Raw genomic sequence first — 19,670 nt, 5'->3', positions numbered from 1 at the left:
AATACCTCACATCACATATAAATGGGTTGTATCTCGAACCTCATTCGAATTGTATTGCTTAACTGCAGTGCGGGATACCAGTTTAGCATACGTCGATTTCTTCATTTTCGTTAGCATTAATATCCTGTTGTTCAGTTGAGCTATATAGGTCAACTGAAGCACGGGATACAAATTTTACATGTGTTGTTTCTTTCGCCTCCACTACCACTAATAGTCTGTTCTTATGTAGATACTAATACTACCGATGGCAGAAGGAGCTACATACATAATATTTGTATCCAATACTTCTGCTGACCTATATATATGTACACTGCTAACGAAAACTTGGAAATGGACGTACGTTACATTTGCAATTTACCTCAGTTGAACTACGCAAAGAGGCAATAAGATGACACATATACAATTTGTATCCTGTACCTCACTATGGGCTACAGTTTGTTTTTCGCCTTCGATCCTATTAGTATCGACTGAAAGTTATAGTTTTGAACACAGCAGTGACAATAGTATCCCATTCTTTAGTTGAGCTATATAGCAATACACAACATTTGTATCCTGCTCTCCAGTTGACATATATAGGTAAATCTCATAAGTGTTACATATATCGTTCTTTTCGAATAGGTAGTGTCAGTGTAAAGGTCAACTGAAAGACGGGATAGAAATTTTAGTTGCGTCAGGCGTTTCGCCTTTAATATTGCTAGCACAGATCTAAAAGTCGCACTAATACTAGAGCTCGGAAATGAAAGAAGAATGATAGCTGCGAAATTTCCAATCTTGCACGGGAGTACACGAAAACATACCTAATGGTGTAATACAACAATGAAATACGTCAAAACCGTCAAATGCAGTAAAAGAAAAAAATGGAAAACTAAATTTATGAAATGGGAACTTCTTAAAAGAACCGAAGGTCGCCTAGAAAACCATCAACAAAAATCACATACCCACGTACATAACAAACAAAACATTACAAAAACACTCATAGACACACACATACACACACACACACACACACACACACACACAAATTCTCACAGACACATATACATGCACAGATGCACACTTTCACCCCCCCCCCCCTACCCACCCTAATGTGAAATCGGACGTTACATTTGCCCAGCACGTTTAACAGAAGATTTAAATGGTCAATATGTTTGGGGAAAACTACACCTCCATGAATATTCGTCTAACTGACTTTGAAGTGTGGAAATCCGACGTTTCCCCTTCCCTACCAGAGATTTCACAGCTGACCAATAACCCTCTATGCTATTTGTGCAAGCTCCGTGGATAATGACCTGAACTCAATATTGTGATTAACTATGAGATGCTGATAACCCTTTCCCCTAAATCCCTACATGAAGAAAAACTGTCTGAAATTACAATTGAACCCTCTGCAACGTGATCTTCAATGAAGCTGACCAAAACTTCCTTTCTTCGATTTGGTATTGTTCTAAACACTACATCATCACACTCTGAACCTGAAACTACAGACCCAAAAACCCATAACCCCACCGGAGATTCCCTCCTGCTTTACTTCCTTTTGCCAAATTGTGACTCATCAATTTTGACCGTAACACCCGGCACCCTATGTTTAATGTATTCCCCACAAACTTCCCTATAAAAAGAGTACCAATCCACAACTGTACGCTTACTCACACAACATTCGTGGACACACAGCCACACACGATATCTCAAACGCCAACAGTATGTGATTTTCACAATGTCTCTCAAGGCGAGCTTAAATTTTTCGAACCACGTCCCTTGTTTAATGGACCGCCAGAACCAGTCTTTACTGCACCACAATACGAATAAGTCGTGAGTACAGCGATGAGATACACTTGTGAGGTGCATATGTTCGCCGCACTCACGATATCGAACATACTCGTCACCGAGAGCACACATTTATAAAAAACAAATCGTGGTCAACATGTTTTTATGCTCATAGCCTCTCTCAAATCACCCAGGTTCATCAGAACAGATAAATCCATACCTACAAACGGAAATGAGATAGTAAAAACTGGGATAAATTCTAGTGTCCAATTCCACTCGTCGGTTTTGAGCAATGACGTCATACCTAAGGCAGAGACGCTGAATATAGGCAGTCTATGAAAGCAATGGATCATACTCGTAAACAAACGAATGTAACATATGATAAAATTACAATCACATTCACACAGTTATTTACTCAGTCATGAATTATATCGAAACGAACTGAAGATAACGAAAATAATAAGAACAAGAATTAAAAACAAATTTGCATGTCTGATACGAAATATTATCGTAATTTATGCGACTAGAAAAGTTCAGAGAATCTTTAAGTTGGATTACAGCTAAAGTGCATGGTGAAGTAACACTATAATAAAAAAGTGTTAATTTTATATTAATTACTGAATCTAACGGGAGAAGGGCAGGAAAGTGGGGGTTTTGGGCGGGGAGAAACTAAAATGTATCAGAAAAAAGGGAAAATTAAATGAATGACAACAAAAATGAAAAAGTTGCATAAAATATGAAGAAACCAATGCACTAAATTCTAAAGGAAAAGCCAGTATATGACAAACGAATATCTAAAAAAAATAAAGAATATTGGAATCGATAACTAGAATTAAACTATGTAGGTAAATTCCAGTTACGAATTCCAATCACTCTGTGATTCATATGTAAACTAATTTTGCAGTTTTGCGCAGTGAAACGTAATACCATTTCTACGTTTGTAATTGCTCTCTAAAACTGCTGTGGTGTATAGCAAAAATTGGAGTCGGTAACTAGAACTGACCTATATAGGGCAATACTAGTTACGGATTCCAATGTCAGTAACCTTTCTGCAGTAGTTCAGAGAGCAATTACAAATTCAGAAATCATATTAGCCTACATTCTGGTGCACACACATCCTGAAAAAGACGATCTAATTAATGAATCATTGAGTGGCTGGAATTGGTAACTAGAAATGATCTAGAAATCCTACAAAAACATAGTCCACAGATTTATTACAAAAATGTTCAGAATTATGAACTATCGAAAAGTTGGATGGATGGGCACACAAATAGCGAAAACTGACAAAAAGGAGGATCTAACAAATATTGGAATTGGTAACTGGAACAGACTTATATAGGTTAATTCTAGTTACCGATTCCAACCAAAGTGTTACAGGATTTCTGCATATGGTATTGCTGTCTTCATTACTATGAAACAGAGAAAAATTTGGAAGCTAAAACTACAATACTTATTAGTTTTTCGTAGTAGTTCTGAGATCAATAAGAAATCTAGAAATACTACAAAAACATAGTCCATAGATTTATTACAAAAATCCCACTTACGAATGAAATATGGTTTGTTTAAACTTTAGAGTACAATCACAACTATTAGTACACTCGCAAGTAATGCAAGCCGGCATTTTTTTTATCAAAACACTTCAAGACTACACGGAGTCAAACCACCAGAAGTGAATGTTTTGGGGTAGCTAACATGGTGGATCTTCATTTGGGTCGGCTTCAAGTTTGTGACGTCATTACAACTCCTCTTATTTTTACCTCCATGATTTAATTTCTCAAAGCTGACGAGTGGAATCGGACACTAGAAATCAATAGACCAAATTACCTCAATATCACTAAGAAAGAAGTTAAGTACCGAATGAATTGCAAACAATCAATTACTTCCAGAATGAGATTTTTCACTCTGCAGCGGAGTGTGCGCTGATATGAAACTTCCTGGCAGATTAAAACTGTGTGCCCGACCGAGACTCGAACTCGGGACCTTTGCCTTTCGCGGGCAAGTGCTCTACCAACTGAGCTACCGAAGCACGACTCACACCTGGTACTCACAGCTTTACTTCTGCCAGTACCTCGTCTCCTACCTTCCAAACTTTACTCCAAAGGTACTGGCAGAAGTAAAGCTGTGAGTACCGGGCCTGAGTCGTGCTTCGGTAGCTCAGTTGGTAGAGCACTTGCCCGCGAAAGGCAAAGGTCCCGAGTTCGAGTCTCGGTTGGGCACACAGTTTTAATCTGCCAGGAAGTTTCATATCAGCGCACACTCCGCTGCAGAGTGAAAATCTCATTCTGGAAACATCCCCCAGGCTGTGGCTAAGCCATGTCTCCGCAATATCCTTTCTTTCAGGAGTGCTAGTTCTGCATGTCTCGCAGGAGAGCTTCTGTAAAGTTTGGAAGGTAGGAGACGAGGTACTGGCAGAAGTAAAGCTGTGAGTACCATGCGTGAGTCGTGCTTCGGTAGCTCAGTTGGTAGAGCACTTGTCCGTGAAAGGCAAAGGTCCCGAGTTCGAGTCTCGGTCGGGCACACAGTTTTAATCTGTCAGGAAGTTTCAATCAATTACTTAATTAAATGCACACGAATAATATTTTGAGCAATATGTAGCGATCTCTTTTAAAATCACATTCAGTTATTTTAATGTACAATGATAGAGCTTATCCGAAACACAGAACTGTTTTATTATCTATGGCTGAAAGTGAAGACATTATTATTTATGAGTAATGTTTATTTAGTAAGTCTATGGTGTAACGTTATTGGTCAAAGCTGATGGGTTGTATCCTCTGTTTCACTAGGTCCATTTAAACTAATTCCTTTGGTTCTGTTGTGAGTTTAAGTTATTTTATTTTAAGGACAGAATACATAAAATTATTACTGCAGTTGACTGCCTCATTTGGAAATTACATTACTGGTATGATTCATATGTCCAGTTTTGTGTTGCTGCCCTTATTGTTTTTTTAAGAAGAGGGAGAAATGTTTTCGTTTATTCTCATTATTTATCTCCTATACTATGGAACTGCCTATAACACTTCAGAATACAAATTTCCTATGATCTTAAACCAAATGTGATTAATTATACATATCTACTTTTTCGTGCATACATTGCCGATAAAAGCAGAGCAGGAGTTGTAATGCATGACATGGGAATTAAAACGGGTACATGTTTCGAATTAAACGAAAACTTTACTGTTACCTGTCACTGTTTATTTGTATCCATAATCCACAACACGTTGCAAAAGTTTAAATGTCCATCGTGAAGTGGATTTACAGGTGTTCATATCTCATATGCGTGTGTTGTGTTGCGATTTTGGTGTAACTTGCAGCACTGTCTTCAGTGGTCACAGGCTACTTTCTCTCTCGTAACACATCACAGGTAAACCACAGCCTAACAATCGCGACACTCCGTCTCTTTTTTGTTACCTATGTGATAGCAGCATGCCAAGTGGCCAGGAAGTTATGTTGTTGAGTTCGGCGAGATCTTGTGAAAACGAATGCGAATCGCAATTGTTTATATTGGTCTGTAGAGTGGTTCGACAAACGGGAGAGTCTACAGCACATTAAATTGCAGAAACATCAAGAAGAGGACACATTTCTCTTTTTTAGGTTTCCTAATGACCCTAGGAAGGGTGAACCGCTACGTTACAGAACAGTTTATTTGCGATTTTCTTGTAACCTGCAGATATTTACTGGAGAATTTCGTGTTCCTTAAGAAAAAAAAAAATTGCTAGTAAACTGCAGAAGATCTCATCTTTTGCAGACAGGTGTAGTATATCTACTCAAAAACGGGAAGTTTTCTTCGCTAGTGGAACAGGTAACGTGTATGGAATGCAATACCTATATTATTTAACGTACCAGATAGGCTACCACAACTGTAGCTGAAGGGAAAAACCACGTAGACGTGATAATAAGAGAAAAAAAGCAATAAAACTGTTTCCCCAACACATAAGAAACCAATACCACAATGTTTGCTGCATCTGAGTCACAAAAGGCGAGAAAGGATTGAATATGTGTTTATATTTTCTTGTTTTGAGTGGAGCAAGCTGCAGTTATACACATATTGCACCATCATGAAGATGTAGCTTATGTCATTCAGTGAAGGATACTGGGCTCTTTTTACGTGTTTTCGCTCGGGGCGCTTGTGTCGCACCAACTGTCAGATGGTAACAGTTTTCGCAGCAGTGAGTGTCGCGACCACAGTCTATGTTAGGTTGTGGTCGCGACTTTGTGTATGTGTAAACTGCCACATTTTGTATTTGTTTACAAAATATGACAGTTTACATGTCATGTGCTACGACAGAGAAAGGATCTTGTGACCATTGGAGACAGTACCACAAGTTACCCCAAAATCGTACACACACACACATATGTAAGTCCACCTCCTGGTGGAGGTTTATACCTTCGAAACGAGTTGAAGATGTAAATAAACAGTGACTCGAAACAGTAAACTTGTTGTCTTATTGTATGTCAGTAACAGTCACGGTGAAGCCTAACCTAAAATGCTCCCATTTAATAAACATGTGCTCACCTATTGAAGGACATGACATATACGAAACCCTGGTGACAAAGGACCATTTGTATACTACAGTAATGATGTCACAGACAAGGCGATATACTAATACTAAACATAAAATGTATATTAATCGAAAATTTATTATTGGTATATGAAATTGTAGCCTATATGGTAAGAGGGAAACGTGAAATCATATTTTTTGATGGTTAGACAATAAACCGTGCTCATATTTTAGATTATCGCATATTTGCAGCTGATAATGATTTCAACGTCGACGTAAAATGCACCGTAGCCTAAATGTCTGGATAAGCTCGACATTATTGCAGTGGGATATTAAAGGGTTTCCTATAGGATGAATGCTTCATTGAACTACACGGCAAATTATTTCCTTACAGCCTCGCAACTGCTGTCATCACTTATTACGCTTGTTGTTTAATTTTGTACCCGTATATTCCACTCAGAAGTAATAAAACTGAAATAACTCGGTTGTTAAATGTCCACATTTGTGATACCGGTATCACATTTAAATATCTTGGTACGCTCCATGTGTTGGACGCGAAGTTGAAACATCGTATCACATGTTCTCTTATCGTCGGATTGTTGGCTGCACTGTGTGTCACATTTTGTCGCAGTGTGGACAGTGTGTTGTTGCGTCAGGTTTAAATTTAGGAAGTGGGTGTAACTTCGCTCGCCGTATGAATCCAAGAGAATAACGCCCTAAGCTTAATCATGGCACAGAATACGTCTAGTGCTGAACTCATTACATCTCCCTTGGATAATGTCTTTAGTTTTTTAGGTGGATTACCCCAGGGCCACGAGAAAGCTCTAAAGCAAGCTCTATACAATGCCCTTGCCCTATTTTTTCTGTTTGTTTGTTGCATTGCGGGAGTGGCATTGTTTTACGTTTTGGAACCTTTTATCAAACCTTTAATATGGGCTCTTTTATGTGGTTCCGTGCTGCATCCTTTCAAGTATTCCTTGTCTACCGCAATGCAGGGATGGATTGATTCATTATCAGCTTCGTCAACGCCATTGATAATTGGCATTGTTTTAGCACCTATCAAGATAGTTGATAACTTATCTGAAATAATTGGCGATGTTACTGTTAAATACATAAATTACATTGTAGGATTTTTTGCTAGCGTTTCAATTTTGCTTTTTGTGTACTACTACACTCCAAGTTTTATGGTATGTCTGATTCTTCGTCTTGGATTCTTCGCTAGTCGAGCAGTTTCTTTTATTATAGGATTAGTTAATCAGTATGTGGTGAGTTTTATATCCAGATTACTGTTTTTTTTCTATGTTGTTATGTGACAATGTTGAAGTATCTGCTAGAGCGACTGATTTTTATTTCATTTTAAATTAAAGGGCTTTGTTATGTTATACAATGGAAACTGGCTGTTTGATTAATTATTGAACAGCATATGTATATCACAGTTAACTTCGATAGTAGACTTAAATGTTGTATACTGTTGTATGTGCCTCAAATATGTTTGAAAGGATATAGACATGATATTGTTGAGAATATGCCTTCGTTCAGTCTGTAGTAATCATTTGGAATGTTGCATTTACTTACATAAACACAGTGTATGAATGTTTAAAATTAATTATTGTTGAACAGGTTTTTGCAGCCATTATGGGATACATCGTAATGGTGAAAATGTCTTGGAAACGTGAGATAGCACGACAGTTCTGTATGATGTCTTATGGTGTTTGGCTTCTGGTTACGTGCTATGTCTCGGGATTTGCTGGTCCATACAGAGTTGCAGTATTTTTTACCATAGTATTGTTATTACTTATGGGTCTGGCTTATCAAGTAATGAGTGTGCACAGTGCAGTGAAGTCCAGAGGTTAGATTTACTTTACACGCTTTACTATAATAGAGAATTTTAATAGATTTTATGTGATGTGGTACAGACTGAAAATACATATGTGAGTATTTTTATGTAGGTTATTTTGCATGTTACAAAACACAATATCTCACAGATTTATTTTAACTGTGATAACGTATTTAAACAGATATTTAGTGTTGTATAATAATATTATCAGAATGAATATTTTGTACTGTGACATTGTATTAGCTGCATATACAGCTTAAAACTGTGTGCCTGTCTGGGATTTTAACTTGACCCCTCTTGCCAGTGGCCAACATTTTCCCATTTCTAGTGGGTCTCACCTCCAGATAGATTAGCTGTAGCGAACCATTTTCTATCTTTAGTTTTACCCTAGAGTCCCAGGAACAGGGTTGTTTTAGAACTAATGGATACATATCAGCTGATTGAAGGTATTAGCTAGGCCCTGAGATGTGCCTGGAAATCTTGGATAATGTTACTATCTCCTGTGAAAGACAAATGTTTTAGTGTAGTCAGAGACTGTTTGATTACCAGGAAGTTTCAAAGTGATCTGTGTAGGGAACATACCATCGAAAGCAATAGTTCTGAGGATTGCTGCTGTCGTTAGATGACATTGCCACTTACGTTTTAGATCTCAAAGGAATGAAAACAGATAAAGTTTAGGACTCCAGGTGTACTCCATATGATTAATCTCACTGTTACTTTTTTCAAAGAGGAACTTTCGTAGTATGAACTGAAGCAAATAATAACTAAACAACTCAATACATTATAATTGTCCTGAACAGTTTATTATTCAACTTTTATTTTATACTTTGTATGCTTGTATGGTCATGGTTACACTTACTTGAAGTATCATTATAGAAATAAGTTATGCTATTGTTTTTGTGTTCATATTTATGGGGGTTAAACAATATGAGCATTCTTTACCTCCTGTTGACTGATCATGTGCAAAAGCAAAACTGTCACCTACTTCACTGCAATGCATAACCCTCATTCTTGAAGTGTTCTTGCAGTGGACCAAAGATTGCAACATTGCATTTGGGAACAACAAAACACTCCAACTGTGCTACATGTAATATTGTTGGATCTTAAAAGTTGGCAGTTGCCAAAGATGAAAACTAGCTGCTCGAAGTATTCAGACTTTTAGTGGTTCAGACATAGTATCAGTGCCTGTGCGACCCTCATGTTATGTTTTGTAGGTTACTTCATGCCTGTGACACAGGCTGTCAGTAAGAACCTTTTCTTTCTGTTAAGAAAGTCCGTCCATGCAAGAGGATCACTTCAATATTTCAGTTTGTCAAGTAAAATTTTGTGATCGACACAGTCAAAAACTTATTTGGCAAGGTCAGAAAATATCTACCCACAGCATAATTCTTTTTGTATAGTTTTGCCATCATTTCATTTGTGTGGTACTTTATTGCTTTCTGTGTGAAGACTCCTTCACAAAAGACAAGTCGAGAGAGGTTTTATTTTTGAAGCTAATGTCTGTTGCTGCACGCAGTGTTGACACAAATTAATCTAATGCATCTCTATTCAGTTATTGAGAAAGTGTCTTGTTTGCTGCTTCTGTGAGGAAGTACGGTACTGTAATAACAGAATTTGTTGTCCAGTGATTTTAAAGTGTTGCTATTTCTGCCATAACTGTTTTCTTGGGGTTTAGTTTGCTTTGGATCACCAGTTTTGTTTGTTTCTTCTTCAGTAATGTTCAGAATCGTTGTTTCTTTGTTTTTGTAGTGTTTTAGTTGTGAGCTTAGTAATCTACGTGAGATCCAATTTGATCTACGTGAGATCCAATATCTACATCTACATTCATACTCTGCAAGCCACCCAACGGTGTGTGGCGGAGGGCACTTTTACGTGCCACTGTCATTACCTCCCTTTTCTGTTCCAGTCGCGTATGGTACGCAGGAAGAACGACTGTCTGAAAGCCACCGTGCGTGCTCAAATCTCTCTAATTCTACATTCGTGATCTCCATGGGAGGTATAAGAAGGGGGAAGCAGTATATTCGATACCTCATCCAGAAACACACCCTCTCGAAACCTGGTGAGCAAGCTACACGGCGATGCAGAGCGCCTCTCTTGCAGAGTCTGCCACTTGAGTTTGCTAAACATCTCCGTAACGCTATCACGGTTACCAAATAACCCTGTGACGAAACGCGCCGCTCTTCTTTGGATCTTCTCTATCTCCTCCGTCAACCCGATCTGGTACAGATCCCACACTGATGAGCAATACTCAAGTATAGGTCGAACGAGTGTTTTGTAAGCCACCTCCTTTGTTGATGGACTACATTTTCTAAGGACTCTCCCAATGAATCTCAACCTGGTACCCGCCTTACCAACAATTAATTTTATATGATCATTCCATTTCAAATCGTTCCGCACGTATACTCCCAGATATTTAACAGAAGTAACAGCTACCAATGTTTGTTCCGCTATCATGTAATCATACAATAAAGGATCCTTCTTTCTATGTATTCACAATACATTACATTTGTCTATGTTAAGGGTCAGTTGCCACTCCCTACACCAAGTGCCTATCCACTGCAGATCTTCCTGCATTTCGCTACAATTTTCTAATGCTGCAACTTCTCTGTATACTACAGCATCATCCGCGAAAAGCCGCATGGAACTTCTGACACTATTTACTAGGTCATTTATATACATTGTGAAAAGCAATGGTCCCAAACACTCCCCTGTGGCACGCCAGAGGTTACTTTAACGTCTGTAGACGTCTCTCCATTGATAACAACATGCTGTGTTCTGTTTGCTAAAAACTCTTCAATCCAGCCACACAGCTGGTCTGATATTCCGTAGGCGCTTACTTTATCAGGCGACAGTGTGGAACTGTATTGAACGCCTTTGGGAAGTCTAGGAAAATAGCATCTACCTGGGAGCCTGTATCTAATATTTTCTGGGTCTCATGAACAAATAAAGCGAGTTATGTCTCACATGATCGCTGTTTCCGGAATCCATGTTGATTCCTATAGAGTAGATTCTGCATTTCCAAAAACGACATGATACTCGAGCAAAAAACATGTTCTAAAATTCTACAACAGATCGACATCAGAGATATAGTTGTTGTTGATAAGAGGCTTGACATTGTAATTCTGTTACAGAAGATACAGGACTTGGGAGAGCAATTGAACAGAATTGATACTGTCTTGAAATGATATTTGAAGATGAAACTCTATAAAAGTAAAACAAGGGTAATGGGAAGTAGTTGCATTAAATCTGGTGATTCTGAGGAAATTAGATTAGGAAAGGAGACACTAAATGTGTTAGGCGTGTTCAGTTATTTGGGCAGCAAGATATATGATGATAGCTGTAGTAGAGAGGATATAAAATGCAGACTGGGAATAACAAAAAAATGATTTATGAAAAGAGGAAGTTGCCAGCATCTAATATAAATTTAAGTGTTGCAATGTCTTTACTGAACATGTTTGTGTGGAGTGTAGCTTGCATGGATGTGAAATATGGATGATACTCTATAAGAATTATGGTAGACCAAATAATAGAGGGGAAGGTACTGAATCAAATTGTGGAAGAAAGACATTTATGATACAACGTGACTAAAAGACAGGGCCAATTGATATGACACATGCTGAGGCATCAAGGATTTGTCTATCTGGTAATGAAGACAGTGTGGAGGATAAAAATTGTAGATGGAGTCCAAAGCTTGAATACAGCAAGTTGTTTTCCAAATGGACGTAAGTTGTAATTAGTTAAGCAGAAATGAGGAGCCTTGCACAGGACTGTCTAACATGGAAAGATGCATCAAACCAGGTGTTGATCTGAAAACCATAACAACAACAACAACAACAACAACAGCAGACCGAGGGAGGTGGTGCAGTGGTTAGCACACTGGACTTGCATTTGGGAGGATGACAGTTCAAACCTGTGTCTGGCCATCGTGATTTAAGTTTTCTGTGATTTCCCCAAATTGCTTCAGGCAAATGCCAGGATGGTCCATCATAAGGGCACAGCTGACTTCCTTCCCCATCATTCACTAATGTGACAGGGCGGATGACCTCACTGTTTGGTCCCCTCCTCCCAAATCAACAAGCCAGCCAACATTAACAGGATAGAGCACTCATGATAATGGAGGTTCAGCTCTTGAATACACCTTATCTTTTGAATTAAGTATAAGTCTTTTGGCTTAGCATAAGGTCATCAAATAATATCATCATTTGAAGTTTCAACGTATGGATACACCTTCTCCTCTTAGTTTGGTAGAACCCTTATTTTTCTCACTGTCAATTTTTTCCTTGCCCTTATTATATGAGGAAAAGAAAACTTTGAGAGCTGTAGGAAAATGATTGAGTAAGAGTTTAATTTCCACTATCTGCATTAAAATTTTGCCTCAACATTGTTCTTATAATTCTCTCCAAACACTGTGATTGAATCATGATGTGATTCTGCAATACACTACTTTTATTCTTAGGTTTGTATCTAAATGGTCAGTATATTTTGTAATTGACATTGTAATTGGCTAAAACACTGACTATTCATTTTATAAGTAAATCATGGCAGGTTTTTGGGAATAGAAATTAACGGTCAGTGGGGGTTGCTTTATGTCTTTAAATGATCATTGGGAATTTTACTGTAAAAAATAGTTCAGAATTGGATCAGTACTGTCTGACAAAATAACCAAATTAAAGCCTCCATAAACAATTTTTCTGCAGTTAAGTCTGCATAATCTTTTAAGGGCTGCCTCAATGTGATCATTGAAGCTTATGATAAATCCTTGTAACTAACAGCATTACAAGCTTGTGTGTTTCCTGATCCATTGCTGTAACCCAGTATTCAAGCAGCTGCTCAGCACAATATCCCTTAACCTAAAGGGTGTGGGACTTAAATCAGTTTTTACGTACGTTGTTGATCTTCCGTCCAAAGACTGGTTTGATACTGCTCTCTATGCCACTCCCTCCTATGCAAGCCTCTTCCCTCCAATGCTGAATTGGTGACCCCTTGTCATCTCACAATGTGTCCATCAACTAATCCCTTCTTTTAGCCAAGTTGTGCCACATATTTCTTCTCTCACAAAATCTATTCAGTACCTGCTCATTAGCTACACAATCTATCCATCTAATCTTCAGCATTATTCTGTACACTACATTTCAAAAGCCTGTTGTCTTACCTGAACTGTTTATAGTCATGTTTCCCTTCCACACATGATCACATTCTAGACAAATACCTTCAGAAAAGACTCCATGACACTTAAATCTGTTCAGAAGATTAGACCTTTATTGATAAGCACAATCAGTTTTGCAACATTTTAGGTGCATCAGCAAATGCAATCTGTACAAGTTAATAGTCAAAAATTCATGTAGGGTACCAAAACGTAACTCAGTTGTCTTATGTTCAAAATGATATATACAGGCTGTGGCTACTCTGACTAAAAAGTCTGCTGACTTGAATGTGTATTTGATATCAACAAATGTTTAGCTTTTTCACTCACTGCATTTTACCCCTGCTACCTTCAAAATTTCAAGAGAGTATTGCAGCCAGTATTGTCAATAGCTTTCTCTAAGTCTATAAATGATATAAATGTAGGATTTCCTTTCCTTAACCAATCTTTTGAGGGAAGTCCTAGGGTCAGTATTGCGTTGCGTGTTCTTGTATTTCTCTGGAATCCAAACTGATTTTTTCCCACGTGGAAGTTTCTTTCTATTTTATTTACATCATATATAATCTCTCAAACATTTGTATTCCCTCTCGCCTGCTTTATTTGCTGTAAAAATCTGTATCTTACCATTACATAATCAATTTGAAAAAACCCACTTCTGCATTACTCGTATGTGACTTTGTATAACCCTTATTTATCTGACTGGGAGTTCAGTTTCTCGTGCCATCGATATTCAATAATTCCTACTTTATCTGATTTCAGCTTATCAAGTTCCCTTTATAAATTTTCTAACCTACCTGCATGATTAAGGGATCTAATGTTAACTCGCTGTGACCTCTAGAATATCATGTTAGGTTCTGGTGATGACTATCTCCTGTGTAGTCCCTACCCGTAAAACCAAATGGGGGCTATTTTACCCAAGAGGATCCCTTTTGTGATTTAATCATACAGTGCCTGCATTCTTTTGGGAGTTACCCCTTGCTTTCAGCTATTCACAATATGGGCACAATAAAATCATTTTGGTTGATTTTACAAGACAAGATCAGATAATCATCCATATTGTTCCCCCTACAACTGCTATAAAGGCTGCGGCCCCTCTTCAGGAACCATGTTTGGCTTCGTAGCAGATTCCATCAATTATTCAATTATTGTTGCACGGCTATCTGTATTGCTGAGGTACAAAAGCCACCTCACCGGTGGCAAGGTCCATTGCTAAATATATTTTGCCTTTCATGTTATTGGATCTACAGTAATACTGTCCCTCAAAATCACAATAAAAATTTACTGTAGATATTTTAGCATGCAGCTGAATAATCTCTTTCTTTGTTACAAACAAAATTTTTTAATTGTAAACAAGGAAACTGGCATCATCAGTCGTAAGAGGTTTGAAATCATTTATTACTTGGAAGCAATTTCAGTCACTGTGTGACACCGTCAGTGCAAATATTAGTCTTGAAGACTCACGTAATAAAAGCATGTATTAAAACAGCCATGTTGAAGTTGTAAAATGTGCTTTTATTACATGAGTCATCAAGATTGTAATTTTGCACTGAATATCGTCACACAGCGACTGAAATCGTTTTCATGTAATACATGATTTCAAACTTCTTAGAATCGATGATGCCAGTTTTCTTGTTTACAATATTAATATTGTAGTCATTGAGCTCATGATTCCCAATGGAATCCAACCTCAAGACTGATTTTTGAGATCTAGGAGGTAAATAGTCAATCAGTTGCTCTTGCTCTTCAAATGGTGTTTTAAAGAGCCTCACCCATGAAATCATCTATACTAATGTGAATTGTTGTGTGTAAAAGAAGGAAAAAGCAGTCACTCAGCCATAGTGGATCAGTCCATGGAAAACAGCTACATATAACAGAAAACAGCTTCCACACTAGCTGTTGAGCACTTTACGGGATTGTGTGCTATGGTTTTTGTAGGTGTGAATGTGTGTGCTTTTGTAATGAAAAAAGCTAGTGTGAATGCCATTTTCTGTTATCTTATTGTGCTCCACACAGTTATCTGCTATGAGTGAGTGGTTGCCTTTTCCTTATTTTATGTACTGCTCCAGCTAGGGATAGGAATTGTTGTACTGATGATATCTTATCACTCTCTTACACTTGTCCAGCTTCTTTCTAGAGCAAAATAATTCCTTTAATTTCAGTTCAAATTCTTGCAAAGTGCTGCAACTTGATTGAAGGAAATATGAGGAGGTTCATTCAAATGAAGCCTGGTCAGTGGGTCTACCTTTGGCCTACACCATCTGTTGGTAGGGAGAATGACACGTGCGTACCATTTGATGTTGCATAGTGCCAGTGTGGTTTCACGCCGAAGAGAAGGTGGTCACACAAGTTATCGTCCACTACCGAACATGCAAGCAAGTAAGCAGGAACAACGAGGAGTTATTCGAGTTTTGGCGGCGGAGGGAGTTGGAGGCCGTGAAATGTAGCGATGGTTGAAGGCTATGTATGGTGAGTACAGTCTGAGTCATTCAGGTGTTGTGGAATGGTGCAAACGATTTCTTGAGGGATGTGGGTCAGTGGAAGACGATGGTGTCCTGGACAGGCTCATCGTGTCATCACACTGGAAATGGTTGCAGAAGTGAGTGCTTTAGTCTTGAACAACCACAGAATCACCTCTAAAACAAGCTATTCATGGACATCGATTCGCAACTGACGACAAAGTGTGTGACTGGATCCAACAGCAGCCTACTAGCTTCTTCAAGGTTGGAATCGACTGGTTAGTGTTGCATTGGGATAAATGGGCCAATAGTTCTGGTGATTATTTTGGAGTATGTGTACTGTGTGTAATTACATTTTTGAGTTAATAAAATTGTTACCATTACTTTACAATAGTGACCAGGTTTCATTTGAATCCCCCTTGTATAAGTCTTGTGTCCTGTGTGTTGGGAAGTTGTCACTATTACTTCCTTATATTGTGTCTGTAATAGATTTTTCCAGGCAGTTTTCTTTACAACTTACCTGATAAGAGTAATTTATTTGCGTTGAGTGAGTCTCCTCCTGAAAGTTTATCTTGGTTGATTAAGCATTATGCAGACTGCCAGGCATACTCATGAATATGAATATTGTTGGTATCAATATTCAGCAGTCCTTTTTTTCTCTTATTATCACTCCCTCTTTAGTCCTCATTCTGTAATCTGTTTCCCACCTCACTGTTCCACTTCACCCAATTTTCTTTGTTCATTGCCAACAATTTATGAAATTACTGAACCAGAGCATTTGTATCTTGCTTGCTTCTAGTAAAACTGGTAGTGTGTTGTCAGACGCAACACTCCAAAATCTACTCATTCTCTCTGATCTATTGTGCCAGTTATGCACAACAGCCTTCAAGTCATAGCCAAAACACTTATTTGGTGCACTTCTTTCATCTTCACCCATAGTTAGTTCAAATATTGACAATCATCACTTGCAGTGTGTTGAAAATTAGTTTAACTGTGGCCATGATGTAAGGTATTGGCTTCAGAAAGGACAGGTTTGCACCAAATTTTGGACTGCATCTAATGAGAGGGTCCACATTGTAAGATTTCGATGTGCCATGATAAGATTAATTGTTTGTGCAGCCACACAAAGAATGAGACAGCATTCTTATGATTTCAGTCATGTAACTCCTAGCCAATAAAGAGTTTGTTTAATGACTTAAGTTTACATGATTCATAGCCAGTGTGGGTATTATGATGGCTGATAATTATCTTTTGATTTTCACTTATTTATAATTTTAGCACTGCTCCCAGACCTGTATATGTTCTTGCCCCCAGATGCCGTCTGGATTCCCTTCACATTACGACAGCCTTTACTTTATCAGTCCTTCCTACTACTCTCTCCTAACTTACTACCACAGAACATTCACCTTACGACCTCTGTCCTCTCTCAAGCCTGTGAGGAACATTGACATCCTCACTGTCTGCCAATTATGAGCAGGAAAAGGCCACCAGAATTCTTATTTGCTGCCAAAGATGGGTACTTTCTTTACAAGGAAAGTTAAACTCAGTTCTACTGTCATACTTGGTTGTGGTTATCTCCTCATCGTCTAGAATTTGTCAAGATGCCCATCCCTTCTGAAGATTAATGTCTGAAGTGAAGTGATGTTCCCACTCTCCAACATCTGGTTTCCAGTAACAATCTGATGCTTGTGACACTGTTAGGCACCAGGCTTACTACAAAATGCTCAGGTCACTGGACTCAGGCAAGTGGATATCACATACTAAGTAGATTAACATGGACTTGCAGTGGTTTGAAACTATAGTATGTTCAAGTTAGAAGGCAGTTGTTTGATGTGATCTGTGTTGAGAGTGTTCTTTGTTTGCTCAAGTTGTTGTTTTTCTTGGCAACTGGCAAGACTTGGTTATGTTCCACAGTGGGGCACTTGTTTTGTTTCTTACTAATCTTTCAAAAAACATTTGTTGTTGTTGTTATAGTGGTGGTGATGGTGTCAGAGTGCACTTGCAGCATGCCTCAGGCATGCACACTCACTTTAGTAGCTTATGTTAATGCACATGGATTTTTGGGGTTCCAGTTTTGTTTTCTGTTCCTTGATTGCTAGTGCAATGTAATCTCCATAATTTGTAATGTAACTATGATCTCCTTATTCATACAAAAGGAAAACTGGATTGTTTTGCAGATGTTCTTCAGGCTGGTAATTTGTCTGCAAAGCATGGAACATTGGAAATTCTAAGGGAAATTCACTTAGCTAGAAAAGTCAGGAAAATCACAGCGAACTATGAAAGGCTTGTGGAATTATGAGAGGCTTTAGTGGGTGATGAACTGTTTGTTAATAGAAAGAAATATTTTGTCATTTTGTTACAAATCACATAAGAGATTTTGTTTCAGAATGAATTTGTTCTGGAATTGGACGAGGAAAGGTGGAAAAAGGGCATTGAATTGTTTGTTGCTTGATTGTGGCTACTTCTAGCATGCTTTCAGACTGTGGAATATTTGTTATTGTTCATAGGTTCTTGGCCTCCATACCCATTTCCCACTGCAAGATTTTTTGGTTTATGGACTACAATGAGCATCTGAGAATTTTATGAATGAAAGGCCACTCCAGTTGCTTGGGTGTAGTTTATTTAAGTCCATGATGGGTTTCAGCCTCCACATCGAGGCCATGGAATAGAATAGAATAGAATCTTTATTGTCACATGACATGTTATATACAATCATTCGATTGAAACGTTGGTGACTTGTCAATGAATAATTCTATGCCTACCTAAGTATACCTTAAAACAAGATACATTAAGATAAAGCATATGGATGCTCCCAGAAGCACATTACAACATAAAAAGATAATTACATGTTAAATTTCTTCCTTTTTCTTAAAATTTCCAGTGGTTTAAAATAATTCTTTTTAAGTATTTTTCATATTTGTTTCTCTAGTTTATAAATATGGAGATACTTCAAAGAGCATATATTTTCATAAAAGTAGTATATATGTATACATCTAGATATATAGATACATAATCAGATGATACATAGTTTATAAGTGTGAACACATATAAATAGAACATATAACTCCATTAAAAGGAAACATAAGCATACACATAGAATGTAATGTAGAAAAAACAGGAAAACAAAACAATATCTCTTACTTGTCTTCCTCGTTTATAAAATCATCCACACTACAGTAGCATTTGCTTTTTAAATATTTTTCAATGTTTTGGGTTCTAGCTTGCCGTTCTTCAACTTTGAACACATTTTATTGCTAAGCTTCAAAGCCACCTAATATGGAGTATTTTCAAATAATGTTAGTCTGTGGCAAGTTTACATGTAATCTTGTTTGTGCCTTGTTTCATAAGCATGTGTAAATGAATTTCTCTCAAAAATATGTGGGTTTTTAACTCAAAGAGAAGTGTTTCATATATAAACATGGAAGGAATTGTCAGTAAGTAAGGCTTGCAAATAAAGGTTTGCATGATTGTCTATTATTTCTTCCAGTCATAGCTCTGATAATTTTTTTCTGTAGCTTGAACACACTGAGGAGGCTTCCTTTTCAGCTCCCCAAAAAATTATGCCGCATGTTACAACTGATACGAAATATGCATGATTCACAGTTTTTTAACAGCTAAGTCAGTTTCTTTATTTAGAACCCTCATTGCATAAACAAAACTATTTAAATGCTTCAGTAAGCAGTCCACATGATCAGTCTCCATGACAAGTTTTTATTTATGGTCACTCCCAGAAATTTAATATAGTCTGCAGTTATCAGTTCTCTGCATTCATAACTTAACTGTGTTATATATTCAACAGTTTGTTTGGTCCTGAAGTGTACAATTTGTGTTTTTGTTCGTTTTAGTTTCATAGCGTTATTATTTATCCAATTTTCTAGTTCTTGAAGAGTCTGTTTTGTTTTCTGTGCTAATTCTTCAGTGTTTTTGCAGCCGACTACTGCTGTTGAGTCAAGTGCATACAAAATCATATT

General features: G+C 37.7%; 1 protein-coding gene and 2 non-coding genes across 4 annotated transcripts in view; 2 read left to right on the top strand and 1 right to left on the bottom strand.

The window, feature by feature from the left end:
• Window positions 1–3,716: 3,716 nt before the first annotated feature.
• Trnas-cga (transfer RNA serine (anticodon CGA)) lies at window positions 3,717–3,791 on the bottom strand. The gene has a single exon. It is a non-coding gene; the product is annotated as a tRNA-Ser (tRNA).
• Window positions 3,792–4,207: 416 nt separating this feature from the next.
• Trnas-uga (transfer RNA serine (anticodon UGA)) lies at window positions 4,208–4,282 on the top strand. The gene has a single exon. It is a non-coding gene; the product is annotated as a tRNA-Ser (tRNA).
• A 2,562-nt stretch (window positions 4,283–6,844) lies between these two features.
• LOC126268215 (transmembrane protein 245) overlaps window positions 6,845–19,670 on the top strand; it is a 266,256-nt gene continuing 253,430 nt past the window's right edge. Inside the window, exons 1-2 of one of the 2 annotated variants that reach the window (XM_049973842.1) lie at window positions 6,845–7,528; window positions 7,884–8,112. In XM_049973842.1, the coding sequence (XP_049829799.1) occupies window positions 6,992–7,528; window positions 7,884–8,112 (766 nt within the window). In that variant the 5' untranslated portion in view covers window positions 6,845–6,991. The remainder of the gene's footprint in view (window positions 7,529–7,883; window positions 8,113–19,670) is intronic. The other variant, XM_049973843.1, reaches the window with a different exon arrangement.

This window comes from Schistocerca gregaria, chromosome 4 (genome assembly GCF_023897955.1).
Source record: "Schistocerca gregaria isolate iqSchGreg1 chromosome 4, iqSchGreg1.2, whole genome shotgun sequence".
Taxonomy (NCBI): domain Eukaryota; kingdom Metazoa; phylum Arthropoda; class Insecta; order Orthoptera; family Acrididae; genus Schistocerca; species Schistocerca gregaria.
The sequence above is the reverse complement of the archived record's forward strand: the minus strand, read 5'-3'. Positions and strand labels throughout refer to the sequence as shown.